Genomic DNA, 22,158 nt, shown 5'->3' on the forward strand with positions numbered 1-22,158 from the left:
TCGCCGCAGCGCACTTACTTGTATTGGTTTCCCTCCTTCCTGCTCCCCGCCTGCCTGTGGGTCCTGCACGTGCGGGGCGCGCGCCCCCCCCCGCCCCCCCCCCCCCCCCCCCCCCCCCCCCGGCCCACCACCAGGACCAGGAGCCTCATTAGGGCCCTGTTGTAAGAGGAACTCTGGAACAACACCCCTTAAGGCCCTCACTGGGGCCCAGCTCCCTCCATGAGCCCCTTCCACTGTATATTCTCTCCCGAGCAGTCACCCCAGCAACCCCTTCCCATCTGTTTCTCTTAGGTGCCTAGAGTCTCCAGCCAGCAAGGCAGTTGCCACCCATCTTGGCCTTCTTTGTGAAGGGCATCCATTCTCACCCAGGGCACAAGCCTGGGGTCCCCGAGGATGCAGGGTCTGGGGCAAATGGCTTTGTGGTTTTCCACCTTCCCTTACAGCCCTCATTCGAGCCACGTGACAAGAGGCCCTAGTGGATCCCCCCGCCCCAGGCAGCTATAAAAAGGGGAAGAAGAGAGAAGATTAAAAAAAAAAAAAAAGGACACAGCGGGTGGGGGAGGTGAGTGAGGAGGGAGAAGAGGGAGGCCTTGTTGCCAGGCAATCAGGCCTCACTCAAGGGCTTTCCAGGCTGTTTGCATATCAATGAGCTTCCCAGATTTAGCACCAGGGTTGGGGCACCCACCCCCTGCTTTCCCTCCAACCTCCACACTGCACGCCCCGCTCCACCCCGTCACCTGTGGTTCCCACACAGGCACCACCAGGCTGCCCGCCTCTTGTTGGGGCCTCTGGGCTCTCCAGTGCCCAGCTGAGGCCCTGGGGGCTTTGGGAAGAGCAGAGCGAGCACTCTGGACAACCACACACAGGGTACACGCTGTCCCCCTGCCCCAGCCCCGCCTCTGGGCCTCTGCCAATTGAATGCCAAGTGCCTTCCCTCAGGGATGGCGCAGTGGGGCTGGGGACACAGGAAGCTGCGCGGGGCAGGCAGGGTCTAGAGACGCCTCACACAGCCACTGGGATGGATAGTCTGGAAAGCTCAGAAGTTGTTCGTGGATGGAGGCCCATGGACCCACACATAGGCCACGGGGTGGAAAGCCCACCGTGCACGGGTCCCTGCCCCGAATCTCCGCACACAGGTAGGCTGGGTCCTGGTAGAGCCGCAGGAGGCTCCAGCGGGGTCATGAGAGCTGGGCTGGGGGACTCTGAGGCTGGGATTTGGCAGCACGCTCCTCCCGACCAAGCTGGAGGAGGGGCTACCCCAGGCCTTGGAGGTGGTGGCCCCAGAGACAAAGTGACTTGCCATTCATAATCCACTTACCCTCCCTGAGCTGATTTGCATGCTAATGAAGGTTTCTGGAGCAGGAGGTGGGAGGCTGGGGCCCCAGGTGTGTCCCCAGAGCCCAGTTCAGTGAAGGGAAGACCGGGAGAAGGAGCGAAGGAGCTGGGAGAGGAGGGGCAAGTGGGCTGGGACAAGAACCTGCAAATGATAGAATGTTCCGCCTGGCCTGTACCTTCAAGACCACCACAAAGTCCAAAGGCTTCATTTGCATGTGAGAAAAGGGGAGATTGGGGAGATTTGCAAGAGGGGAATGAAGGAAAAGAGAGAAGAGAAAGAAGAGGAGTGAGGATAAGGAAGGACTGAGGGAAGAAGGGAAATAGGTTGAGAAGACAGAGGCCAAGCGCTGGCTGCAGAGCAGACAGGCCGCCAGGCCACGGGGCGGGGGGGTGGGGGTGGGGGGTCAACTTTACACCGGCAGGTGGGCCCGCCTCCCCGGCCCTCCCCAGGAACATCCTACCTACACCATGCCTGCACCCTGGCCTCTCCCTGGGGACACCGCCCGGGATCCGATCCCTGGGAGCTGGGGCCCAGGGTGAGATGCTCAGCTTCCCAGGGGGAGCCAGCTGCTGAGGCCCTGCCTTCCCCTTGCTCTCCCCTTGGTTAAAGAACACATCTCCCTTTTCTCTAATTAGGTGGAACAAACAATTTGAACCAGAATTTTTATTTCCCAGAAAAGCACATGCCCGGACACAGTAAATATGTCATTAATCATCATTCGGAGGTGCTGGAGCACCCTGGGTGTGGGGAGGAAGGGAAGCAGTCAGAGAGCCTAATTAGGAGCTCGGGCCTCCCCGCTCCCCTCCGGCCAGCACCCTGGCAGCCCTTCTCCCTTCCACTAGGCAGGGAGCAGATCAATTGGAGAGGTGCCTGGCAGAGTCAAACTTCATGTAAATGTTCTTGTTAGCACAGCGTAAAAGTAAAGAAAAAGGGATGAGGAGGAACCATACCGACCTCCCTCCCCACCTCCCACCTCCCACCTCCCTCCACCCTACCCCAGGTCTTATTTCCATCCAGGAAATTGTTCTTATTAATACTTGGCTATTTATAGACACATGAAGTCTGCTGAAGAGTCCAGAACCTTTACTGTATAGGGCTTGGCTTGGGGCTAAACCACACACCCCCAGGCCCCCCAACCCCCCACCCCCGGGCCTATTCTGCTGGCCTCCAGTTTAGCTCCTGGCCCTGAGGCTGAGCTAAAGACCCTCATCCCACTGACAGCCCAGCCCCTCCGCCTTGGCTTGCTGGGATTGACCCCATCACTACCCCCAGCCCTGTTTCAGGACCCCTCTGCCCAGGGCTGAGGCCACCACCCCACGTCCCAGTAAAGAATGTACCATGGGAGCCTGCCCAGGCCCAGGTGGTTCTGGAACGTGGGCAGAAATAGTCTAGACCACTGCCCTGCTCTGTGGATCTCTCTGACATCTTTGTCTAAAGCAGGATGCGCTTGTTCTAGATGGAGGCTCAGGTCATGTGCTCCTAGTGCTGCAGGCCACCCGCTTTGCCCCAGCTTTGCTGAGAAGGACCACACAGAGCTGAGGACCCAGAGAGCAAGGTTCCAGCAGCTTACATGTAACAAAAATTCGACTAAGTAAATTTGAAGATCTAATTGGCTTTATCAAATGACTCGTGAGTCAGGCGGCATCTCATCCAGCAAATAGAAAGGAGTTCCAAGGAAGTGTACAAAAATGGAAGGTTTTTTTTTTTTAATTTTTTATTTATTTGCGAGAGAGAGAATGAGAGACAGAGAGCATGAGAGGGAGGAGGGTCAGAGGGAGAAGCAGACTCCCTGCCGAGCAGGGAGCCCGATGCGGGACTCGATCCCGGGACTCGATCCCGGGACTCCAGGATCATGACCTGAGCCGAAGGCAGTCGCTTAACCAACTGAGCCACCCAGGCGCCCCCAAAAATGGAAGGTTTTTAAAGGCAGAGATGGAGAGGGAAAAAGGAAATTATTGGCGAAGAATGCCTCGTTTCAGACAGGGTCTCCCTTAGGGGGAACGGAAGGATGACCTCCCCTGCCCACCAGGGGTTTCCAGGCTGGCCAGTTAAATGTCACATCCCAGGGGGGCCTGGGGTTTGCAACCGCAGGAGGCTAGCTAGGTATTAGGTCTTGGTTTGCTGATGTGGGGCCCTAAACGTAAGGGACTCCAGTTTGGGCCGGCTGTCTCCTTTTTAGCACTGCTAAGTAGCTCAGTGAACTTGAAAGTCTGCTGAATCCCTCTAACTGTTCCCACCTTTAAGTGAAGATCTTACTAACCAGAGTCTAGCTCGCAGGGAGCAGTGTGGTGGGAGGGTCACGGCCTCTGGGGTCACCATCCTCAAGCACAAATCCCAGCCCTGCCCCGCAAGTTTCTGACTCACTTTGAACGAAGTTTTCTTTTCTATTAAATAGAGCCAGTGCTCCCTTCCTTTCAGGGTCTGATGAGAACAGCACTGGGACTGTCTTCAGGGAGGTTTCGAGAAGTAAAGTCTATTCATCTATCCTCCGGCTCCAAGCAGGAGAAATTAGCGTCCAGCACCCTTCTCTGGAGGGAGTTAAGTAGCTTCCCGGGATCAAAAGTCTCTGAGTCCTGAACAAGTCCGGTCCCACTTTGGAAGTGGCCCTCCTGCCTGACACACCTCCCCAGCACCTACCTTGCTGGGTCTCCGTGAGCTCAGGATGCTGGGCATCAAACCGCCGGGGAGGGAGCTGGGAAGGGGCACAGCGTGGCCTCCCTGAAAATGGAAGGAATGGAAGGCAGGAAACCAAAGGCTTTCAGACTTGCCTTTGTTTCCTAGGGCTGCCCCCTCAAAGTCCTGCCACCGGTGCCTAGAACAACGGAAATGTATTGTCCCGCCTCCTGGAGGCCAAAAAGTCTGAAATCAAGGTGTCAGCGGGCTGTGCTCCCTCCAGGGAGAATCCTCCCTTGTTGCCTCCACTCGTGGTGGCTCCCGGAGTCCCTTGGCTCGTGGCCACATCACTCCCGTCTCTGCCTGTCTTCACGTGACCTTCTTCCTCCTTCCTTTCTGTGTCTTCCCCTCTTCTTCTAAGGACACCAGTCATTATATTTGCCCCCCCACACCACCCCACCCCCCATCCAGGATGATCTCCTCTGACGATCCTTAACTAATTACGAATCACTTAGCTGATCTCTGAAGACCCTGTTTCCAAATCAGGTGACATTGTGAGGCTCCAAGACAACATGAATTTTGGGGAGACACTCTTCAGCCCCCTCTAGGACCCTCCCACCCCCAACTTGGAGTGTAAGTTTGGTACCGTTCTGCAGCCCCTCCTGGTCTTGCCTGTTTTCTCATCTGTCACTGGGAAGATAACGGCATCTGTCCCACCTCTGGTTGGTCAGGGCTCTAATGAGGTCACGAAGTGATAGGATTCGAGAAGTTGGAAGGGTTTACGTAGATAAAGTAATGAAATGGTCAGTGTGCATTGATTCTACCTGCATCCCCAGCCCAGCCCTGCCCTTCCCCCCTGCCCCAAGCTGCGCCCCCTCCTACAGGTGACATCACTGTCTCAGGGGGCCACAGCCCCCCAGCTGCACGCACCTCAGTGCTGCCTGCAGACCCAGAGGCTCCCCCCAGACACCAGAGGAGAGACCTGCAGCCGGATTTCCTTTGGGGTATACAAGTCCAGGCTGATTTTCCCACGTGATCTAGTTCCTTTGTCCTTCTGCAGCCCAGGGCTCGGCCAGGCCAGGGAGTCACCAGTAACCCCCCAGCTCTCTGCAGAGATTCGCACGCCTGGCTGTCCGGAGCTGAGGGCTCCTTCTTCTCTGAGGCTGGGGCATGTCTTCCCATACCTGCCCAGGCCACCCCAGCTGAGTGACCTGGGGCCTTCTCTCCCTGCTCCTCCAGACCCTGCTGCGAGATGGCAAGCGTGAGAGCATCGTGAGCACCCTCTTCATCTCCCCGGGCGATGTGGAGAATGGGCAGAGTATCGTGTGCCGAGCCACCAACAAAGCCATCCCGGGAGGGAAGGAGACTTCGGTCACCATCGACATCCAGCGTGAGTACTAACTCGGTCCCCGCCAGCCGGGTCAGGCTTGGGGCAGGAACCCCCCCACCTCCGGCGCTCCCTGCCTGAAGCACAGGTTGGAGGGAAAAGCCAGGCCTGGACAACCAGCTCACCAGAGCCAACAGCACAGCCCTACGAGATGTCTGAAGACAGGAAATGGGTCAGACAGCTCCCTGGACTGGCCGAGGCTGTGTTTGTGGGCACCCAAAGGGCTTGTCCTTATTGTCACACAAAGTAACAACATCAGATGAGGATCTTTTGCCAATGACATGTTCAAGCCACATTTCCAAACCTGTATCAGGTAGAACTTTCCACATCAATAAATATAAAGCAGGGCCCTAGCTCTGCTTTAACAAGGTGGCCCCACACGCTCCCTTGGCGAGAAAACCAGAGCAGAGGTACTGGGGTCGGCAGGGTGCTCGGAGCTCCAGAGTTGGGGAGCAGTGCATGCCCTACAGAGGGTGGGTACCCGGGGGGGGGCCTGCTCATGGAAGGGTTCAAGGAGAGAAGAAGAGGAAGAAGAGTAGTCTTTCAGTCAGCCCATACTTTCCAGGGATTATTTCATCTTTACAACCACCATTTAAGTAGGATGCCGGTGGTCCCTATGTGGGGAAACTGAGGCACCCCAGGGTCTATCAGCTTGCCGAAGGCCACATAACTGTCAAATATAGACAGCCTGGCTTTCCGGAGCCCGCACCGTAACCCCTCTTCTACACTTGCGCACAGTAGGTCCTCAGCGGGTGTCAGTTCTCACAGTTAATGTCAACAGTCATGATGCGTTAAAGCTCCCCCAGCACCCTATTCCAAAAGTCACCTAAAAAGACTCCTATCGCTCTCCTAAAATCTCCCTACAGTGCCCGTCGGCCCCAGAGAACAAAAAAAAGTGCTCAAAAAGGTGGTCTGGCGGCCTCACTCCCAATACCAGACTGTTTCGGGTCTGAAGGATCAGCACTCAGACATGGACTTTGGAGCCAGTGAGCAGAAGTCCCTAGTCTATCTAGAATCCTGGCAGCAGCCGCTGAGATTCCAGAAGGCAAGAGAAACCATTGTAACCCTGAGACAGGCTTGCTCCAAACACCCAGACACAGCAAGCCGAGTTCTTGGAGAAGGCTTTATCTTTCCCATCTTCACCACTCCCTCACCCCCACCAACTGGAGCCTTCTTCTTCTGTTCCTCATTTAATTAGAGCCAAGAAGAGCGGGGTTCTTGCTAGACCTGGGACCAGGGTGATGGGAGGGAGACGCTCGCTCAGACGGGCCTCCCTGCCTGGCTGTCCACACCCACCTACTTCTTCCAAGGAGCAGCCGTAGGCCCAGCTCTGGAGAGGAAGCAGGATGCTCTGGGGATCAAGTGGCCCAGCATCCAAAAAGGCTCCGCCACCCATGGGCTGTGAGGGCCAAAGCTTGTCACTTTTCCCCCGGGGATGCCAGTCCCTTGTCCTTTGACCGCATGATGTCCAGAGTTTCTTCTTGCCCTTAAGATTGACTACGATCAGAGGTCTCTCCAAACACAAGCCAAATCTGGGACGAATGAGGGTGGGAGACACAAGAGATCCAAGCCTCCCACTGCCAGGCTGCTGGTTGTAGCCCCCACCGATCCCCAATCTGGTCAGGAGGCCGACACCAGCTACGTAGGGAATCCCGCACACAAGGAGCCAGCAGCAGCCCCGCTCCCCTCCAGGCCATTACCCATCACGCCCAGAGAAGCTCTCCTGTCAACAAGAAAGCCATCATCCTAACAACAGCCCGCCAAGTATTAAATGGCGCTCCTGTAATGTACTCTAATGAGATGATCCATTCACCAGGACACACAGCGGAGAGTCTGCATCAGAGGGGGACACCAGGCTTGCCAGGTCTCTGCGCCCTGGCCGGCTCTCTTTCCAAGGACGCCTCCGCCACACGAAGTGGGAGGCATCGGGCATGAGGTCCCAGAGAGGCTGAGGACCTGGGTGCCCAATTCCTAGGTCCGCCCCATCTGAGGCAGGACAGGGAAGTGGTTAAGACCACAGTATTCCTCCTGGTTTAAATTCCAGCTCTGCCACTTACTGAATGATGCCGGCCCGGTTCTTTAACTGCTGTGCCTCAGTTCCCCCATCTGTGCAAATGACAATGCTTACTTCATATGGTGGCTGTAAGGGGACGTTTCCAGCACAGTGCTCGGCACAGGGTGAGCACGCTGCACCTGTTCTCTGTCCTCACCATGCACGGTGCCCCTCTCAGCCCAAACAGGGGAGAGCTCTCCAGCCCCTTGTCCCCTCTCCTGAAGGTGTTTGCATGTGCCTGCCAAGCAAAAGCACACGCTCTCTCCACCACCTTCCCCCTGCCTCCTTCCTCCTCCATTTGTCCATTTGTTCATTCAATAGGCGTCCAACTGTTTACTGTGGACACCATGGGCCGGATCAGAGCTGCTTTGCAAACCTGCTCCATTTTCTCAGTCAACCAAGAAGCATCCAAACTCAGCAAAAGCGCATTTGTTGTTTGTTTCCCTTGGTCTTTATATGTTACCCAACGGAAGACAAAGCCCCCAGATTGAGTAATGGGAGAGAAAGCTTAACACCCCCAAAGTCTCGCTACATCTGGACGCTGCATCCAGCTGCCAAGTTTCAAATGAATGTGCTATAAAATCACTGAGTCATGGAGTTTCTCTCTTTTCCACCCCCTCCTCGATGTAATACTTCCCCTGAACACACGCACACGCACACACACGCACACGCAGGTTGCTGATGGAAACACTAACAGACTCTCAGCTGTAACATCTGTTCAATATGATCTCAGTTCTATCAACTACATCAAAGCTGCCCTCCTGCAAAGCTATGCAGTCGACATCACAAGTGGGATTAAAATCATGTCTAATAGTTGGATATGACATAAACTATTTATACCTGTGGAGCCTGGTAGACTCCTGAAAATTCATATCCTGCACATCCAGAGGAGAGGGGTGGACAGAGGGACCCAGGCACCTCAGGGTCCAGGGTGGAGGTGCAGATGAGACTGGCAAGTGTACAAGCCTCCTAGGGACCCGTCCTCTTGGGGCCCATGAAGAAAGGTGGGGTACCAAGGATTTGGCCGAGGTAAGGAAGCTGCAGGAGAGAGGCACGCACAGGATAAACTCAGAATTTCTGGAGCAGGAAGGGTCCCCCAACAGGTATATAACCCATCGCCCTGCTCCCCAAGAATCCTCACTCTATAAAGGACACCCAGGTGGGGAGGGGCCTCCTGGAGCTCTCCCCAAGTTCTGTGGCAGGTAGATTCTAGATTCTATTCAACTGGAGCCATCACTTCCTCAAACGAGAGTTGGGTTGAAGGACTCTACTCCGCCTCTCAGTACTGAATTTTACAATGTGAGGCCATGAGCCAGCCATGCATTTGGCTCCAGATGGCAATCACCAAATTCCTCTGCCTCGCACGAGCCTCTCCAACATGCAGCAAGATGCATGCTCCTCCCTGGGTCTCCACATCTGGAGGGATGGTGCCATCGGAGCCCTAGGGGCCCTTGGATGCCCAGTTGAGCTGGCTGGTCCTGCAGAGAAAGAGGGCTGGGACTCCTGACAGTACTGGCCCTGGAAGCTGGTGGTCCTCAGCTGGGGTGGGGGGGCCGCGGGGGGCAGCCGATGGGCAGCAGCTGGGGAAAAGCTACAGAATTCTGGGGTAGTAGCTCTCCTGGAAGGTGGGAGGAGAGCCCTCATGGCTGGTCCTTGCCACACTCCTTACTACTTGAATTACGTTTTAAAAACAAAGATAGAGAGCATTGAAATACCTGTCACTTCCCTTGTAAGTCTCCATGAAATTCTCCACTGCTGCCGTAACAGATGCTCCCAGGATCGTGGTCTGCATCCGGAACTGGGGGCTCACATGGGGAGATCAGGGTCCCCAGAATAGTCAGCCACCCTGCTCAGGAACCAGAGTTCTCTCCCCCATGTCTTTCAAGCTGTCTGCAGATATGGGTGCAGCCCTGTGGCCCACCTCCTTGGTCTCAGCCCCTGGGCCCCGGCACTGTGCAGGGAGGCATGACCCAGCTTGAGCACCAGCAGGACAAAGAGGGGCTGTGGGGTCCAATGATCCCAACGCCGGGGTGAGCTGGCCTCAATTCACAGCCAGGGGGCTGTGCATAGGACTCTGAGGGTCTCAGAAGCCCACCTGTGGTCTCAAATAGAGGCTCAGGCCGGGTGGGTTGGAGTCCTGCTCCCCTCGTGGTGCCCTTCGCAGGCGCCCAAGAGGGGTCAGCATTTTTCTCCACGGTCTCTGAGAAACTGGCTTCTTCTTTTGCTGAAAATGGGCTGGACGGAACCCCTAGAAAGTCCACATGCCCTTCCAGCAGTTTGCCATGATTTCAGGTGAGGACTGGCCCGAAGATGCAGCCCAGGACCCTGGCTGGGTGGCGGGGACCACGCTGCCCTCCTCACTCAGCCCAGGGTTGAACCCCAGCCAGCCCTGTACACCATGACGAGGACGAAGAACAGGTGCTGGTCTCGGTTTCCACCTTCCTATCTCTCCACGTCTCTCTCCCTGTCTCTCTTCTCTAGTCCTCCATACTGTGGGGTCTCTCTCCACAACATCCTGTCATGTTCTGTCTGTCTGCTTGGTCTCCTCCGGTCTTTTTGCTTTTAGTCTGAAATCTCTGTCTGATTATGTTTCTGTGTATACGTCCGTGTCTCTCTGTGTCTCCCTCCATCTCTCTGCTTCTCTCTTTTTCTTGTTCTTCCTCTGCATTTCTCTCTCTCTCTCTCCGTCTCTATCTGTGTCTCCCTCCCTATCCCTCTTCTATGTAGGTGTCCTCTGCCTGCCTCCCATCCCTTCTCTGTTTCCTGTTCATCTGTCCTTCCCCCTCCATCTCTCCCTCCCCCCTCCCTCTCCTTTCCCTCCCCACTTCCCTCTCTGTCTCTCTCTCCCTCCCTCCCTCTCTTCCTGTCTCCTCCACCTCCTACCCTTTAGCACTTCAGAGCCTGGCTTCTCATCATGTTGCAGGAGAAAGACTCGCCCAGCCTGGAGAGCTGAGGGCTGGGTGACACCAGTCAGGGCCCAGCAGAGATGATCAAAGGGTGATGAAAGGGTGTAAATGCCACTTTCCAAGTTAACAGATGCACCAGAACCTTTATGCAAACAGATATGAAACAGACATTTCAAAGACCAAAAAAATGTGTATTTAAATGGGGCTTAGTGTCCACTTTCCCCCTTGTGCCCCCCACACCCCCTTTTCCCAACTCTCTTGTCTGAAGTGTTTTGTTCTGTCTAAAGGCAGGAAGATGGGCAGCATGCATCTGGGGGCCCAGGAAGCCATGCCTCCTGGCTGGCTGTTCATTTAAACACTAGGCCTTGAATCCACAGGGGGAGCCCTGACCGCACCACCAGGCCAGCTGAAGCAGGCACCCCCCGGGAATAAGGGAGCCCCCTGCTGAGGCCCCCAACTTTCTGGGGACCATCAGGGTGGTGGCTGCTGGTAGAATCTCTGGCCTTTACCCTCCATGTCACCCAGGGGATCTTCTTGCGCCAAAACCATGGACACAGCTCCCCAGTTTGCAAAGGAATCTCTTCTCTCTGCAGACCCCCCGCTTGTCAACCTGTCGGTGGAACCACAGCCAGTGCTGGAGGACAACGTTGTCACGTTCCACTGCTCTGCAAAGGCCAACCCAGCTGTCACCCAGTACAGGTCAGAGTCCCGCTGACGAGGCACAGCCTGGCCCCTGGACCCCTCCACACCCCTGCCTATCACACGGGGTGTCGCTTGTGGTCCAGGGCGCGCAGCGCACGGGCTGGTTCACTGTGGGAGCCCAGGATCCTTCTCCCTTCCCCACACACCCATTCACCCCTGGTCAGGTAGACTTTCCCTTTCCTTCATGTACATGCGTACTCCCCTTCCACGGGATGCAGTGGGTATAACCTCTTCTGTTTGGAGAGCTTGGTTATCCCTTCTGTCTGAAAAGAGCAGAGAGGCTCAGAAAAAAAAAAAAAAAGGTAAAACAACCCGGAGAAGCAGTAAGATCAGAACCTAGATTCTAGCCATGTGCTCACCGAACTGGTCACCTGTGTAGGGTAAGATTTCTGGGACAGAAGGCCCTGTCCAGCAGGCGCCTCGGATCATGTCTACCCATGGCCCCTGTGCATCCCTGGCTCACAACACTGATAAAAGCACTGTGTTTTACACGCTTGTCTTTCCCTGTTGATGGAGCTTCTTGAAGGCAAGAACTGCAATTTAGCCACTTAGGGCACTCGGCATGGAGCACGGCGCGGGGCATGCAGCAGGTGCTTTATAATGTGGGCTGGCTCCTCTGGGCACCCTCCCGCCTGGGCACCGCCGCACGAGATTTCAAGAGACGCAGTGCCCTCAGAGATGCTCAAGGGCAGACTCGGACACTCACCTCCTTTAGACACCCTGGGGAACTCGACATGGCCCTAACTCGGTCCCGTCCTTCCCCACCAGCCCAGACTTGATGGTGGAGCCCAGAGCGTCGCCTCTGCCGTCGAGATGGGTTATTAAGCCGCAGCATCAGCTGGTGCCAGGGATGCTAATGGCCCCAGACTAGATAATCAGCCGGCCAGTGGGAGTGGAGGACAGGGACAACAAGAGGCGGCACAGACCAGAGGGCTCAATGAGAGGAAATGGGCCAAAGAGGCAGCCAGAGAGAGATTCAGGTTGGAAGCAAGGAGGAGCTCCCCGCGGTGCAGATAATTGAACTACACCGGGACACTGGAACCAAAACCCAGGAAAGGCGTGGAGTCTTTATCCTTGAGGATATTTTAAAGTAGGATGCAAACCCATCTGTCCTGTCCGGTGTGACTGTTCCCTGGGCTGGAGGCAGGGGAAAGTTCGCTGCAGGCGCACGGCCCTGTGGGTCCAGGGGGGCGGGTGTGGTTTGGCTGGGATCTGGCATCTGTCTGGAAGTGACTAAAGATGCAAAACAGACACCCAGAGAGAGTCCCTTTCTCTGGGCTTCCTCTGTGCACCTGCGGGCCTGCGCTCGCCTCCTCTCTGCTGCCGACCAGGGGTCTGCTTACAATCCCTAAACGCCAAGCCCCACGTGCCCAGAGAGACCTCGAATACCCGTTTCTCTGGGCAGCCCCAGACTCCCACAGGCACCCAAGCAGACACATCCCACGGTCACCCTCACAGCCTTCCTGGGAATGCCTGTGGGACCCCGGAGACCAGAACGTACAACTTCCACGTCTCTTCACTGCCAGGCTCCAGGTCATCTGAGGACCGGGTTATGGGAGGGCTGGGCAGCAGGCAGGGCCATGCTCCGGGACCCAGCAATGTCCCCCACCCCTCCCCTGCCTTCTGACCAGGACAGGGTGAGCGAACGCCCCAGAAGCCAGGCAGCGGGGCTTCGTCTTTGGGGCACCCCCCTCTAGAAGCAGAACACCAGTGATGATGATGAAGTTCATATCTCCTTCTGGAGAGATCATCATAAAGAAATGTGACAATAGGGACACCTGGCTGGCTCAGTCAATGAAGCATCTGCCTTTGGCTCAGGTCATGATCTCGGAGTCCTGGGATCAAGTCCCACATCAGGCTCCCTGCTCAGCGGGGAATCTGCTTCTCCCTCTGCCCCTCCCCCCAGCTCTGTTCTCTCACTCACTCATTCTCTCTCCTTCTCTCAAATAAATAAATAAAATCTTAAAAAAAAAAAGAAATGTGACAATACGTTAAGAACTAGTGAATCTAGGTGAAGGGAATATGGCAGTTAATTGGCCTATTCTTGCCATGTTTCTATAATTTCAAAGCGGTTTTTTTTTTAAACTAAAAAGTTAATAAACAAGCACAGAGCATGCAAGTCTCCCTCTGCCTCCACCCCCCCCCCCTGCAGCCCCCCAGGGTCCCGGGTCAGCCCCTGCTTACAGAGGTGCAGCCGTGGGTGCGGGAAGGGGCAGGCCTCCCCACAGATGCTCACACTTGCGGCAAGTCACCTCCCTCACGGCCCTCTGATTAGCCAAATGCCCTGAAACACTTCAGTGTGGACCACACTCCCTTCAGGACTCCAGAGACTTTTTGGGGAAGCCCTTCGGGCAACTAGGAAAATTTAGGAGAAAAGAGAGTGGAGGGGCGGTGGCAAGAGGAGAGAAAGGAGGGCCCCCTCCCCCGCGCCCACCCACATGGGCCAGCCCCTCGAGGGAGGGCTCAGTCAGCAGGCAGATGGTGGTTCTAGATTCAGTGTTGGGCTCTGAGAGGAAAAGCCTTAACAAATCTCCTCACATAAGGACATTGATTTTTCCCAACTGACTTTGACAAGATTGCAGGGATCTGTGTTTCTTCACTTCCATATTCATCTTGATTGCTTCCTCCTGTGCCCCTCCGAGGCTCTGATCTCAGAAATTAGAACCATGCTTCCTCCACCCCAGCACCCGGGAAGGGGACATGGGTGGGAGCAGGTGTGGTGGACTGGGCTGTCACTTCAGCTGCCCCCCAGGACCAGGGGCCTGAGACGGGCAGGCCAGGTCCCGGCACACCAGGGAAAGCATCTCCCCACCTGCTGAGGCTCTCCTGCGCCCCCAAGCCCCCTACAGATTCCAGGGCCGGGGCCACCGCCCCGTGTGAAACTCGGGGCTATTTAAGGACAGCCTGTCAGCTGTGACAGCCAGGCCTCCTGATTCTGTGATATAAATAATTAATCCTCTTACATTTGCTCCGGCCAAATTAGACATTGATTGGGAAAAGCTTAATCTGACTCCTTTTCAGAGGGGCTGGGGGCGGTGGGGTGGGAGCCACAGTGGAGGCAGGGCTGGGGGAAGGGGCAGTGTGCAGGGTCCAACTGGAAGGAGGAGGAGGTGAAAGCTAAGCCAAAGAAGAGAGAGAGGGAAGGGCTGAGAGAGGTGGCCTTGCTCCCGCGTCACCCTGGACCCTGTGGCCAGCCGCTTGAAGGAGGGGTTTGAGCTTCTGGAAGGGACCCCTACAGAGGGTTTTATTGGTGTGGGAGAGGAACATAAAGAAAGGGAGGGAAAGGACGGACTGAGTGAGATATGAGCAGGGGACTCGCCTTGGTTTGCGATACCAGAGGGCGCAGCCCCCACAGCCTGCTCCTGCCTGTGACCCTGGGAGAGGACAAGCTAGGAATTCCTCCCGCGCCCCGTTGCACCTCTAAGGAAGGGACAGGCCCTGGGGGGCTAAGGGCAGCCACTGCACAGGGGGCCAGGCTGGGACAGCACAGCCCTGCTGGGCTCCGGGCCTGTGCGAGCCCCAGCACTTCTCCTGAGTTCCTCGGGGCTGAGCAGGTGAAGCTTGCACCCTCAGTGACTTACATGGGGGCCCCGGAGAGGAGGAGAAAGCCCCATCTTCTCCAGGAACTCCTCCAATGACAGAAGAGGACAGCCCTTCAGAACCAGCCGGCAGGTTCTGAAGGGCTAACCTACCTACCCCGAGGCAGGAGCAGATAACCTACCTACCCCGAGGCAGGAGCAGGCCTGGGGGAGCAGGAGGGGCTCACCCTGCCCTCCTCCCGGTCCAACCTGCTGCAGCCCCCCTCCGCCCCTCTCCGCTCCCCTCCGCCTGACCCCACGCTTCATTCAGCCGGAGGTTGGACGCCGAACCCCAGCCGTGTGCCTGGCACTGAATTCCTCTTCCTCAGGCAGGGGCTGTGCCTGGCTGTTAAGTCTGGTCATTAAATTAAAGTTAGAAATGGAAATGATTCATGAATAACTCATAATGGTTTGTTGGGAAGCTCCTTAAGCTCTCAGGGAGCTATGGTTTGCTCTAACTATAATTGTTATTATTGATCATGTTCTTAATAATTATGTGATATTAACTCACGATAATAACCACATGGTGTCAACCTGGGCGCTCCACGTGATGCCAAGACACGGCTGTCTCCTGGGGCTGGACGGGCCTTAGTGTGAAGCTGAGGGAGGGAAGGCAGGAGACGGTCCCCTCGGTACCACCAACGGCTCCAGGACCTAGAGAAAGGGGAGGTGAAGGCGTGGGCCGCAGGGAAGCTGTGGTTACCGGGACTCATGGTCATGGGGTCACAATAAGACAAACTCCCTGAAATAGGCTTGGAATAGGAGGAGCCCGGTTGGAAGTTGCGTGAAAAGTTAAGTGTTGTCCACAGTGGGGTTAAACCAGGGGACGCTGTGAACTCTCTCCCTGGGGGTCTGTAGGGAAAGGCCCCCCCCCCCCACGCACGCACACACATGCACACACGTGTGCCCCTGGGGGCTCCCAGCACTGCCTTACGGATAGCAGGCTCCCCCCTCCCGCACTGGTCTAAGGCAGTGATCACAGCCCCAGGGCCAGGACCAAGGCAACCCCGGGGCTTTTCAGTCTCTCACTCTGGTGGTACCGATTGGTGACTGGCGGATGAAAGACTTCACAGCCATCTTCCCGCCCCTCTGACCAAACGAGGAATGATGGAGCCGGAGCCTCCGAGGAGTGAAGAGAGGGTGGGAAGCTAGAAGCTGGGCAGGAGAAAGGGCAAGCGCCATCCCTGGGAGGGACGAGGGGGCACGGTGAAGGGACCCACCCTGGGGACAGGAGTCAGGACAGGAGAGCTGAGAGAGCTGGAGGAAGGGCCCTGGGGACCTCTGGCTAATACCCCTCCCACAACTTCCCACCTCGTCTGGAAATCAAGTCTGTGTGTGTGCACGCATGTGCACGTGTGTGGGTGCAGATGCACACGCGTGTATGGGCACGTGCCACTAGACCTTGGCCTCCCTCTTTCCCACTGGGGATCCCAATAGACAGGCCCTCGGTAGCGCTCAGAGCGGGATGGCCAAGCTGTCTAGGGACTGACAGTGGTTTATTCATTTCCTAGCCAGTCAGATGGGCCAATCTATTGAGTAGTCCACGCACCTCTCTCCAGAATAACCTGCTTGTCACCCGCGGACCAAAGCCTGTTGCCTCCAACACCGACTCTTCCCTTAGCCCCGGAAGTTACCCCTCTATGGAGATTCCTGCTGGCCGCCCTCCCCGCCCCGGCACTGAAGGATCTCTGGTGGGAGGGGGGCCTAGCCCTGTGCCACCCCATGCCACACCCCGCTTTCTAGCTTCTAGAGAGACGCAGCCCCTGGGTGGAAGAAACACCCTTGCCATTGGAGGAGATCCACAGCGGCACGCGGGGCCTGTGTTGCAGGTGGGCCAAGCGGGGCCAGATCATTAAGGAAGCATCTGGAGAAGTGTATCGGACCTCAGTGGACTACACGTACTTCTCAGAGCCTGTCTCCTGCGAGGTGACCAATGCCCTGGGCAGCACCAACATCAGCCGCACGGTGGACGTCTACTGTGAGTACAGTCGTCCAGGGGCATCCCCAGGCGAGCCGGCCCTGGAGCATCTCTGCTCAGGGGCTCAGGAACCTTGCTGGGCTCTCTGCACACCATAGAACCATGCCTCACGAGCTCACAGTGCCGCCCACTTTAAGAAAAGCTTCTTGGTGTGGTATTTCCGGCATACCTTGACCCTTGTAGTAACCCAGGGAGGCAGGAATTATTATTCCCATTACTCAGATGAGGGGATGGAGTCCCAAGGTCACTCAGCAAGTAAGTCGCAGAAGGAGAACTGAGGCCAGGCTCGAGCGAATCCACTGCTGACCACAGGCCCCGCTGCCTCCCATTAGGGACCCGAGCACACCTCCCTCTGGTGGCCTGGCAGGGACCCCCTTGGGGTGAGCCAGCCCATCACTGACCGATGGGTTGGATGTGTTCACAGCAATAAGCATTAGCTCACCTACTGCGCTTTACAGTTTGAAAAGCACTTTTGCAAACTTATATCTGACCCCTCCCCTCACCCCCAGTGGCCTCAACGGAAAGTGCCACCGCCCCCTTTGCAAGGGACTAATCCCGGTCTCCTGACCCTGGTTTTCACGTTCTTCTGCTCCTGGAAAGCAGCTAAGCAGCGCTCTGCACACCCTCCCGTCACCGTGCCTGAAATCCCACCATTACACCCACTCTAGGGACCAAGGCTTGGTCTGCAGGAGGCTCTGGTTACAGGTGGTGTGCAGCAGGGAGACGGAGAGGAGCCTCCATTAATGCTCACCAACACTTAGCAGGGGCCTGGGACCAGGCCCAGCTACTTCACCGGGGTTGGAGAAAGGCTGGGAGGGGCTGGGACGGAGCATAACCTGCGGGCTCGGAGAGGGTGGAGAACACGGGGAGAGGCATGCTTCCTCCACGCCTTGTCTCAGAGCCCCTGGGAGGACCCTGGGAGGGCTCCAGGAGGTGGGCGAGGTGCACAGGGTAACTGGATTCCAGGTCCCTCAGCTGAAGCCTGGAGGAGGTGAGCAAGGACCTGAAGGCAGACACAGAAAAATCCCAGGATTTCTGGGGTAGGAGGAAGTCCTCTCTGCCTGCAGGCTGGGGAGGGGCCTCCTGGAAGCAGGACAAAGGGCAGGAGATGGGGGCAAATCCCAGTAGAATTGGGGCCAGAGCACTTTTTCCTAGGGCTGTTGCTGCCAGTGGGTGGGCCTGGGGGAGGCCGGGCTGGGGGACTGGGGTCTCTTGCTTACTTCCCAGGTCCTTCAGACCCCTCTCCCAGAGCTCCCAGCCCACCAAGAGCCCTGTCTCCCCCTTACTCCTCTCACAGTTGGGCCCCGGATGACCACAGAGCCCCAATCCCTGCTCGTGGATCTGGGCTCCGATGCGGTCTTCAGCTGTTCCTGGACAGGCAACCCCTCCCTGACCATCGTCTGGATGAAACGGGGCTCGGGCGTGGTAAGTCCTCAGCTCACACCCCACAGGGGCCTCGGACCACCCGAACTGCCTTCTGGGCCCCTCTCACTCTTCGGCTAAGGGCATCAGCCTCCAGTGTAAGCTGAAGGAAGAAGGACCCCAGAAAGAAGAGAGGGAACCCCAGATACCCACATGTACCCCCTCAGTCCTAAACAGACTAACCATTGCAGTTTTGCCCTGTCACTAAACCTTAGAAGAAAAGCAGGTGGTCACCAATGTGCTGGGAGTAAAAAGTCTCTAGACAGCCTTTTCTACTTTCCCCGAACAGTTAGGCTATCCTTAAGCTTTTAAGTTAAGTTTCGCAGTCTTCCTGTGTTCCTCTTTTAAAATAAATAGGTTTTTTAGGATGTGTAAGTTTATCAGAAACCCCTCCCCTCAGGAGGACCAGCGAGAGCCTTGGGAGGGAAGTCAAGGGTGAGGCAGACAGAAACTGGCCTCCGTGTGGCCTCCTGTGGGCCAGACACCACTCCATCCTGTGAGCAGGGCTGCCCCGTTGTAGAAATAAGAGCAACAGAGCAGATAAGAAACTGCCCCAGGCCACGCAGGTAGTCACCACCCAAGTCAGGATTTGAACTCAGAGTTAGCTAAGGCCAAAGTCTTTGGATCACCCCCAAACTCTATCCCAAAAGGATATTGAAAATGACTCCAAAAAGACTGGTCCAGGAGGGGCCAGCCAGGTACAGGTTGGTGGGCAGCCTGCCTGTGTTTGAGAAAGCCTCCAGGCCCCAGCCGGGGAGTACCCGCCCCCCCCCCACTCCTTGCACACTCCCTGCTCCCAGCTGGTGTGCAGCTGTGGATCTCCCCTGGACAGCTCACGGGGCATACTGTCTCCCACCCCACCCCTGCGCCTTACCGCCAGGCTGAAGACCAGGTCACTTACGGCAGGCCCGCCTCGCAGCCCTTCTGGTTCTGGGAGACAGAAAGAGCCCGGCTCTGCTCTCCATGTCTGACCTTCTGCAATCCTCCCAGGTGCTGAGCAATGAAAAGACCCTGACCCTCAAAACCGTCCGCCAGGAGGATGCTGGGAAGTATGTGTGCCGAGCCGTGGTGCCCCGGGTGGGAGCCGGGGAGCGAGAGGTGACCCTGACTGTCAATGGTAAGGCCCCTCCCCAACTCATGCTAAGGGGATAGGAGGGGGCAGAGAGGGGCCCAAGGCATCTTGGTCCCAGGCATTGCCTCAGAGGGCCTGTCGTTGGCTCTGGGCCTTGCTTCCACCCCCAACCCTGGCTCCACAGCAGTTCTGTCCACCTCTTCAAGTCCGTGTCAAAGCCCAGGCCTGAGGTGAGGAAGGACCTGGCTAGTTGCGTCACCTTCCTCCTAAGGGGTCCCAGCCTTAGAAGTGGTAGCTGATGAATTTTATCCTGGCCAAGAGGAAAGGGTCAGAGGATCACTAGGCAGCCAACTTAGATCCCGTATCTACCCTCTGACCTTGACCTTGACCTTGGCCCTGGAGGGAATGTAAGGGAGCGTCTCTGCAACTCCTGGTTGGCCCCTTCCCGTTGCATGATAGCTGCTCGGTCCGAGAGACCGTCACAATTTCCACAAGACCAAGCGTTCAGAGGGTCCTCTTGAGGGCAGAGTCTTATCACTTACCATAAAACCATTATAGCAGGAGAGGGTTTTCAGATGTCCCCAGAACACAGAAGACTTAGGGGACAGAGTATTAGACCAGCATGGATGATGGCATATAGAAGGTCACAGAGAAGCTGGGTCAGACCCAGGAAGGCTATAGCACCATGATGGAAATCTGACGTCCCTGCCATGGTACACGCTCAGGCAGGGTGGGCAACCAAAGCTGCTGGCTGGAGAGAGGGAGAAAAGCGAAGGCCAAGCCCCTCTGTTTCCAAACTTCCTCAGTCCACTGGGTTTTGGGTTTCCCTTTGCGAGCCCCCTGGTCCCACAGAGTCTGCCTCTGGTCAAAGCCCTGAGGCTCTGAGCCGCAGTGGGACCCAAGCCCCAGACCCACCTTTGCAGGGCCTCTGGGTCCTGGCCCCAGATCAGGGCCCTAAGGAGGGGTTGAGCCATGTTCTGGAAATCTGCCGTCCTGGCTTCACCTCCACCCAGGAAGCTGCCCACAGGAAGCCTCATCTATTCTCCCCCTTTGCTAGAAAACTAAAACAAGCTTGGTGCTTCCTCAGCCATTCCCCTCTGGCTTCCCCATTAGCCAGCCCCGCTCCACTGATTTCTTTTCCTCTCCTCCCCCAGAGTCCTGGCAGCCCCAGAGGGAGGGAGAATCTACTCAGACCCCGGGTGCACTCACAGGCCACCTGTCCTGGGCAGAACCCTGACTCAGGAGTCTTCCTGCCTTCCCCCTGGGTCCCCAGGACGCCACCAATAAATTGGCACTGCAGGGCTAAAAATAACAGCATCTGATCGCGCCTCTGTATATCCATGGCAACGCAGACTGCAGCCTTTTTCTGCTGCTCCGTGTCTGACACTGGGCTCAGGCGCCAGGCCCCGTGAAGGCAGTGGCCTCCCCTGCTGCCCGCTCTGGGTGCTGGCCCATGACTGTGGCCAGCTCCCGTCTGCTGGCCCCACGACCAGCCCAGCGGGGCTGGGGACCCTCCAGGGTCCCCAAGCCTGAAGCTTTTAAAGGAACATCCCCATTTCTGGGGAAAACCAGGTGGATAAATGAGGGACTGACATTCCATTGTCACTTTAGATATCCAGGCATTTCCCAGCAGGGACAAAGTGGTTTCTTGGGAAGGGAACACACACCTCGCACACCTCGGGTGGACATTTCTCTTGGAAGGGACACCCCAGCCTGGGCCCTGGCGGCTACACAGGGTTTGATCTGCACCCCCCCAGGGATCGTGTGTCTATCCCCCTCCTCTGCCTCCAGTCCTTCGGCACAGGCTCCCCTAGATCGGCAGGAAGAGAACCGCCCAAGGGATTGGAGTGAAGCAAGGAGGCAGTTTGTTTCTGCTGAACTAGGGTCATCTCGCCCTGATGCAGGGGGATGGCTTAAGTGGCCAGGGGGAAGAACCGACGTGGGAGAGGAATGATCTAGAGAACAGGTGGAGGGATGGCGAAGCCCTTTGGAAAGGGGCCTGGGCTGGGCTGAAGGGACCAGACATTATGAAAGGATCCAAAATGAGATGGGGTCCTCCTCACAACACACCCCAGCTGGTGGGCGACTGCTGCCCACTGCCTTTTAGGGAGTAAATTGGCGCAGGTCTTGCCTGGTTTGGCTCAAACCCGGGATCTGCAGGGAGGGGAAGATTAACCACACTACCACTGTGCTTTGACTGCCCAACCCTACCTTTATTCTGATTTCTTTTTTTCTTCTAAGAAGCCCTTAAACACTTACCCATTTGCCTGATGACTTTTAGAATGCCTGAAAACCCCCCAGAGAATTCCTAGTTCCTGGAAAGTGAAGGGGAAAAGGTTTTATGGTATCCTCACTTCCAGCCAGCAGCAAAACAAAGTGCCATCCAAGTTCCTAAAACATCAAGCCCTCCTGCCTTTTGGTCAAAAGCTTCTTGGAGCAAAAATACGTAAGAGAGACACTACACTGGGCTCAGCCCACGCTCAGAGCCACCTCGGGCTGGAAGCCGTTACCTGAAGGGTCCCCCACGTCCGCCGCATCCAGCTCCAAGCTGTTAGCCGTCCCAAACTCAGTAGCGTCACCTGAGTGTCTCCAGCACCCACCCACCCCCACCCGCTGGCTGAGAGCTAGTCATAGAAATGCAAATCTGTTTTAATTAAGGCGGCTAATAAACAGCAATTATGTCTGCAGCAATTTCTGTTTTGTTCCCAGCATAATTTTGCCTGTCCTCCAGATCCCTTGCTCTAGCTCTTTCTCCTCCATTTTCGGCCACCTAAGACCCAACCTTTTCCCTCAGGGATTGGGAAGGGGGCGCGAGGTTCTCCATCCCTACACCGCTTGCTTCAGCCGCCCCAGCCCCAGCCAGGAAGTTAGCTGAGCAAACAGCTGAATTCACTTCTCCTCCCTCCCCCTTTCCGTGCCAGGTGGGCGTTGCGCGGGAAGGACTTGGGTGAGATAAAAGGCAGAACTGGACAGGAGGCACACTCTTAGACTGCAGGTGGACTCTCTAGGCTGTGGGAGGAGGTAGATAAGACAGGGACTCCGGGAGACATCCATAAACATTTCTCCCCCTCTTACACACACACACACACACACACACACACACACACACAC

At 56.5% G+C, this 22,158-nt stretch overlaps 1 protein-coding gene across 1 annotated transcript in view; it reads left to right on the forward strand.

Moving 5' to 3' along the window:
• The window catches only part of KIRREL3 (kirre like nephrin family adhesion molecule 3), a 128,359-nt gene that overhangs the window by 91,658 nt on the left and 14,543 nt on the right, over positions 1 to 22,158 (forward strand). The window contains exons 6-10 of the mRNA XM_021696232.1: positions 5,189 to 5,339; positions 10,889 to 10,994; positions 16,405 to 16,553; positions 17,851 to 17,978; positions 18,966 to 19,092. Of these exons, the coding sequence (XP_021551907.1) occupies positions 5,189 to 5,339; positions 10,889 to 10,994; positions 16,405 to 16,553; positions 17,851 to 17,978; positions 18,966 to 19,092 (661 nt within the window). The remainder of the gene's footprint in view (positions 1 to 5,188; positions 5,340 to 10,888; positions 10,995 to 16,404; positions 16,554 to 17,850; positions 17,979 to 18,965; positions 19,093 to 22,158) is intronic.

Source organism: Neomonachus schauinslandi, chromosome 11 (assembly GCF_002201575.2).
Source record: "Neomonachus schauinslandi chromosome 11, ASM220157v2, whole genome shotgun sequence".
Lineage (NCBI taxonomy): Eukaryota > Metazoa > Chordata > Mammalia > Carnivora > Phocidae > Neomonachus > Neomonachus schauinslandi.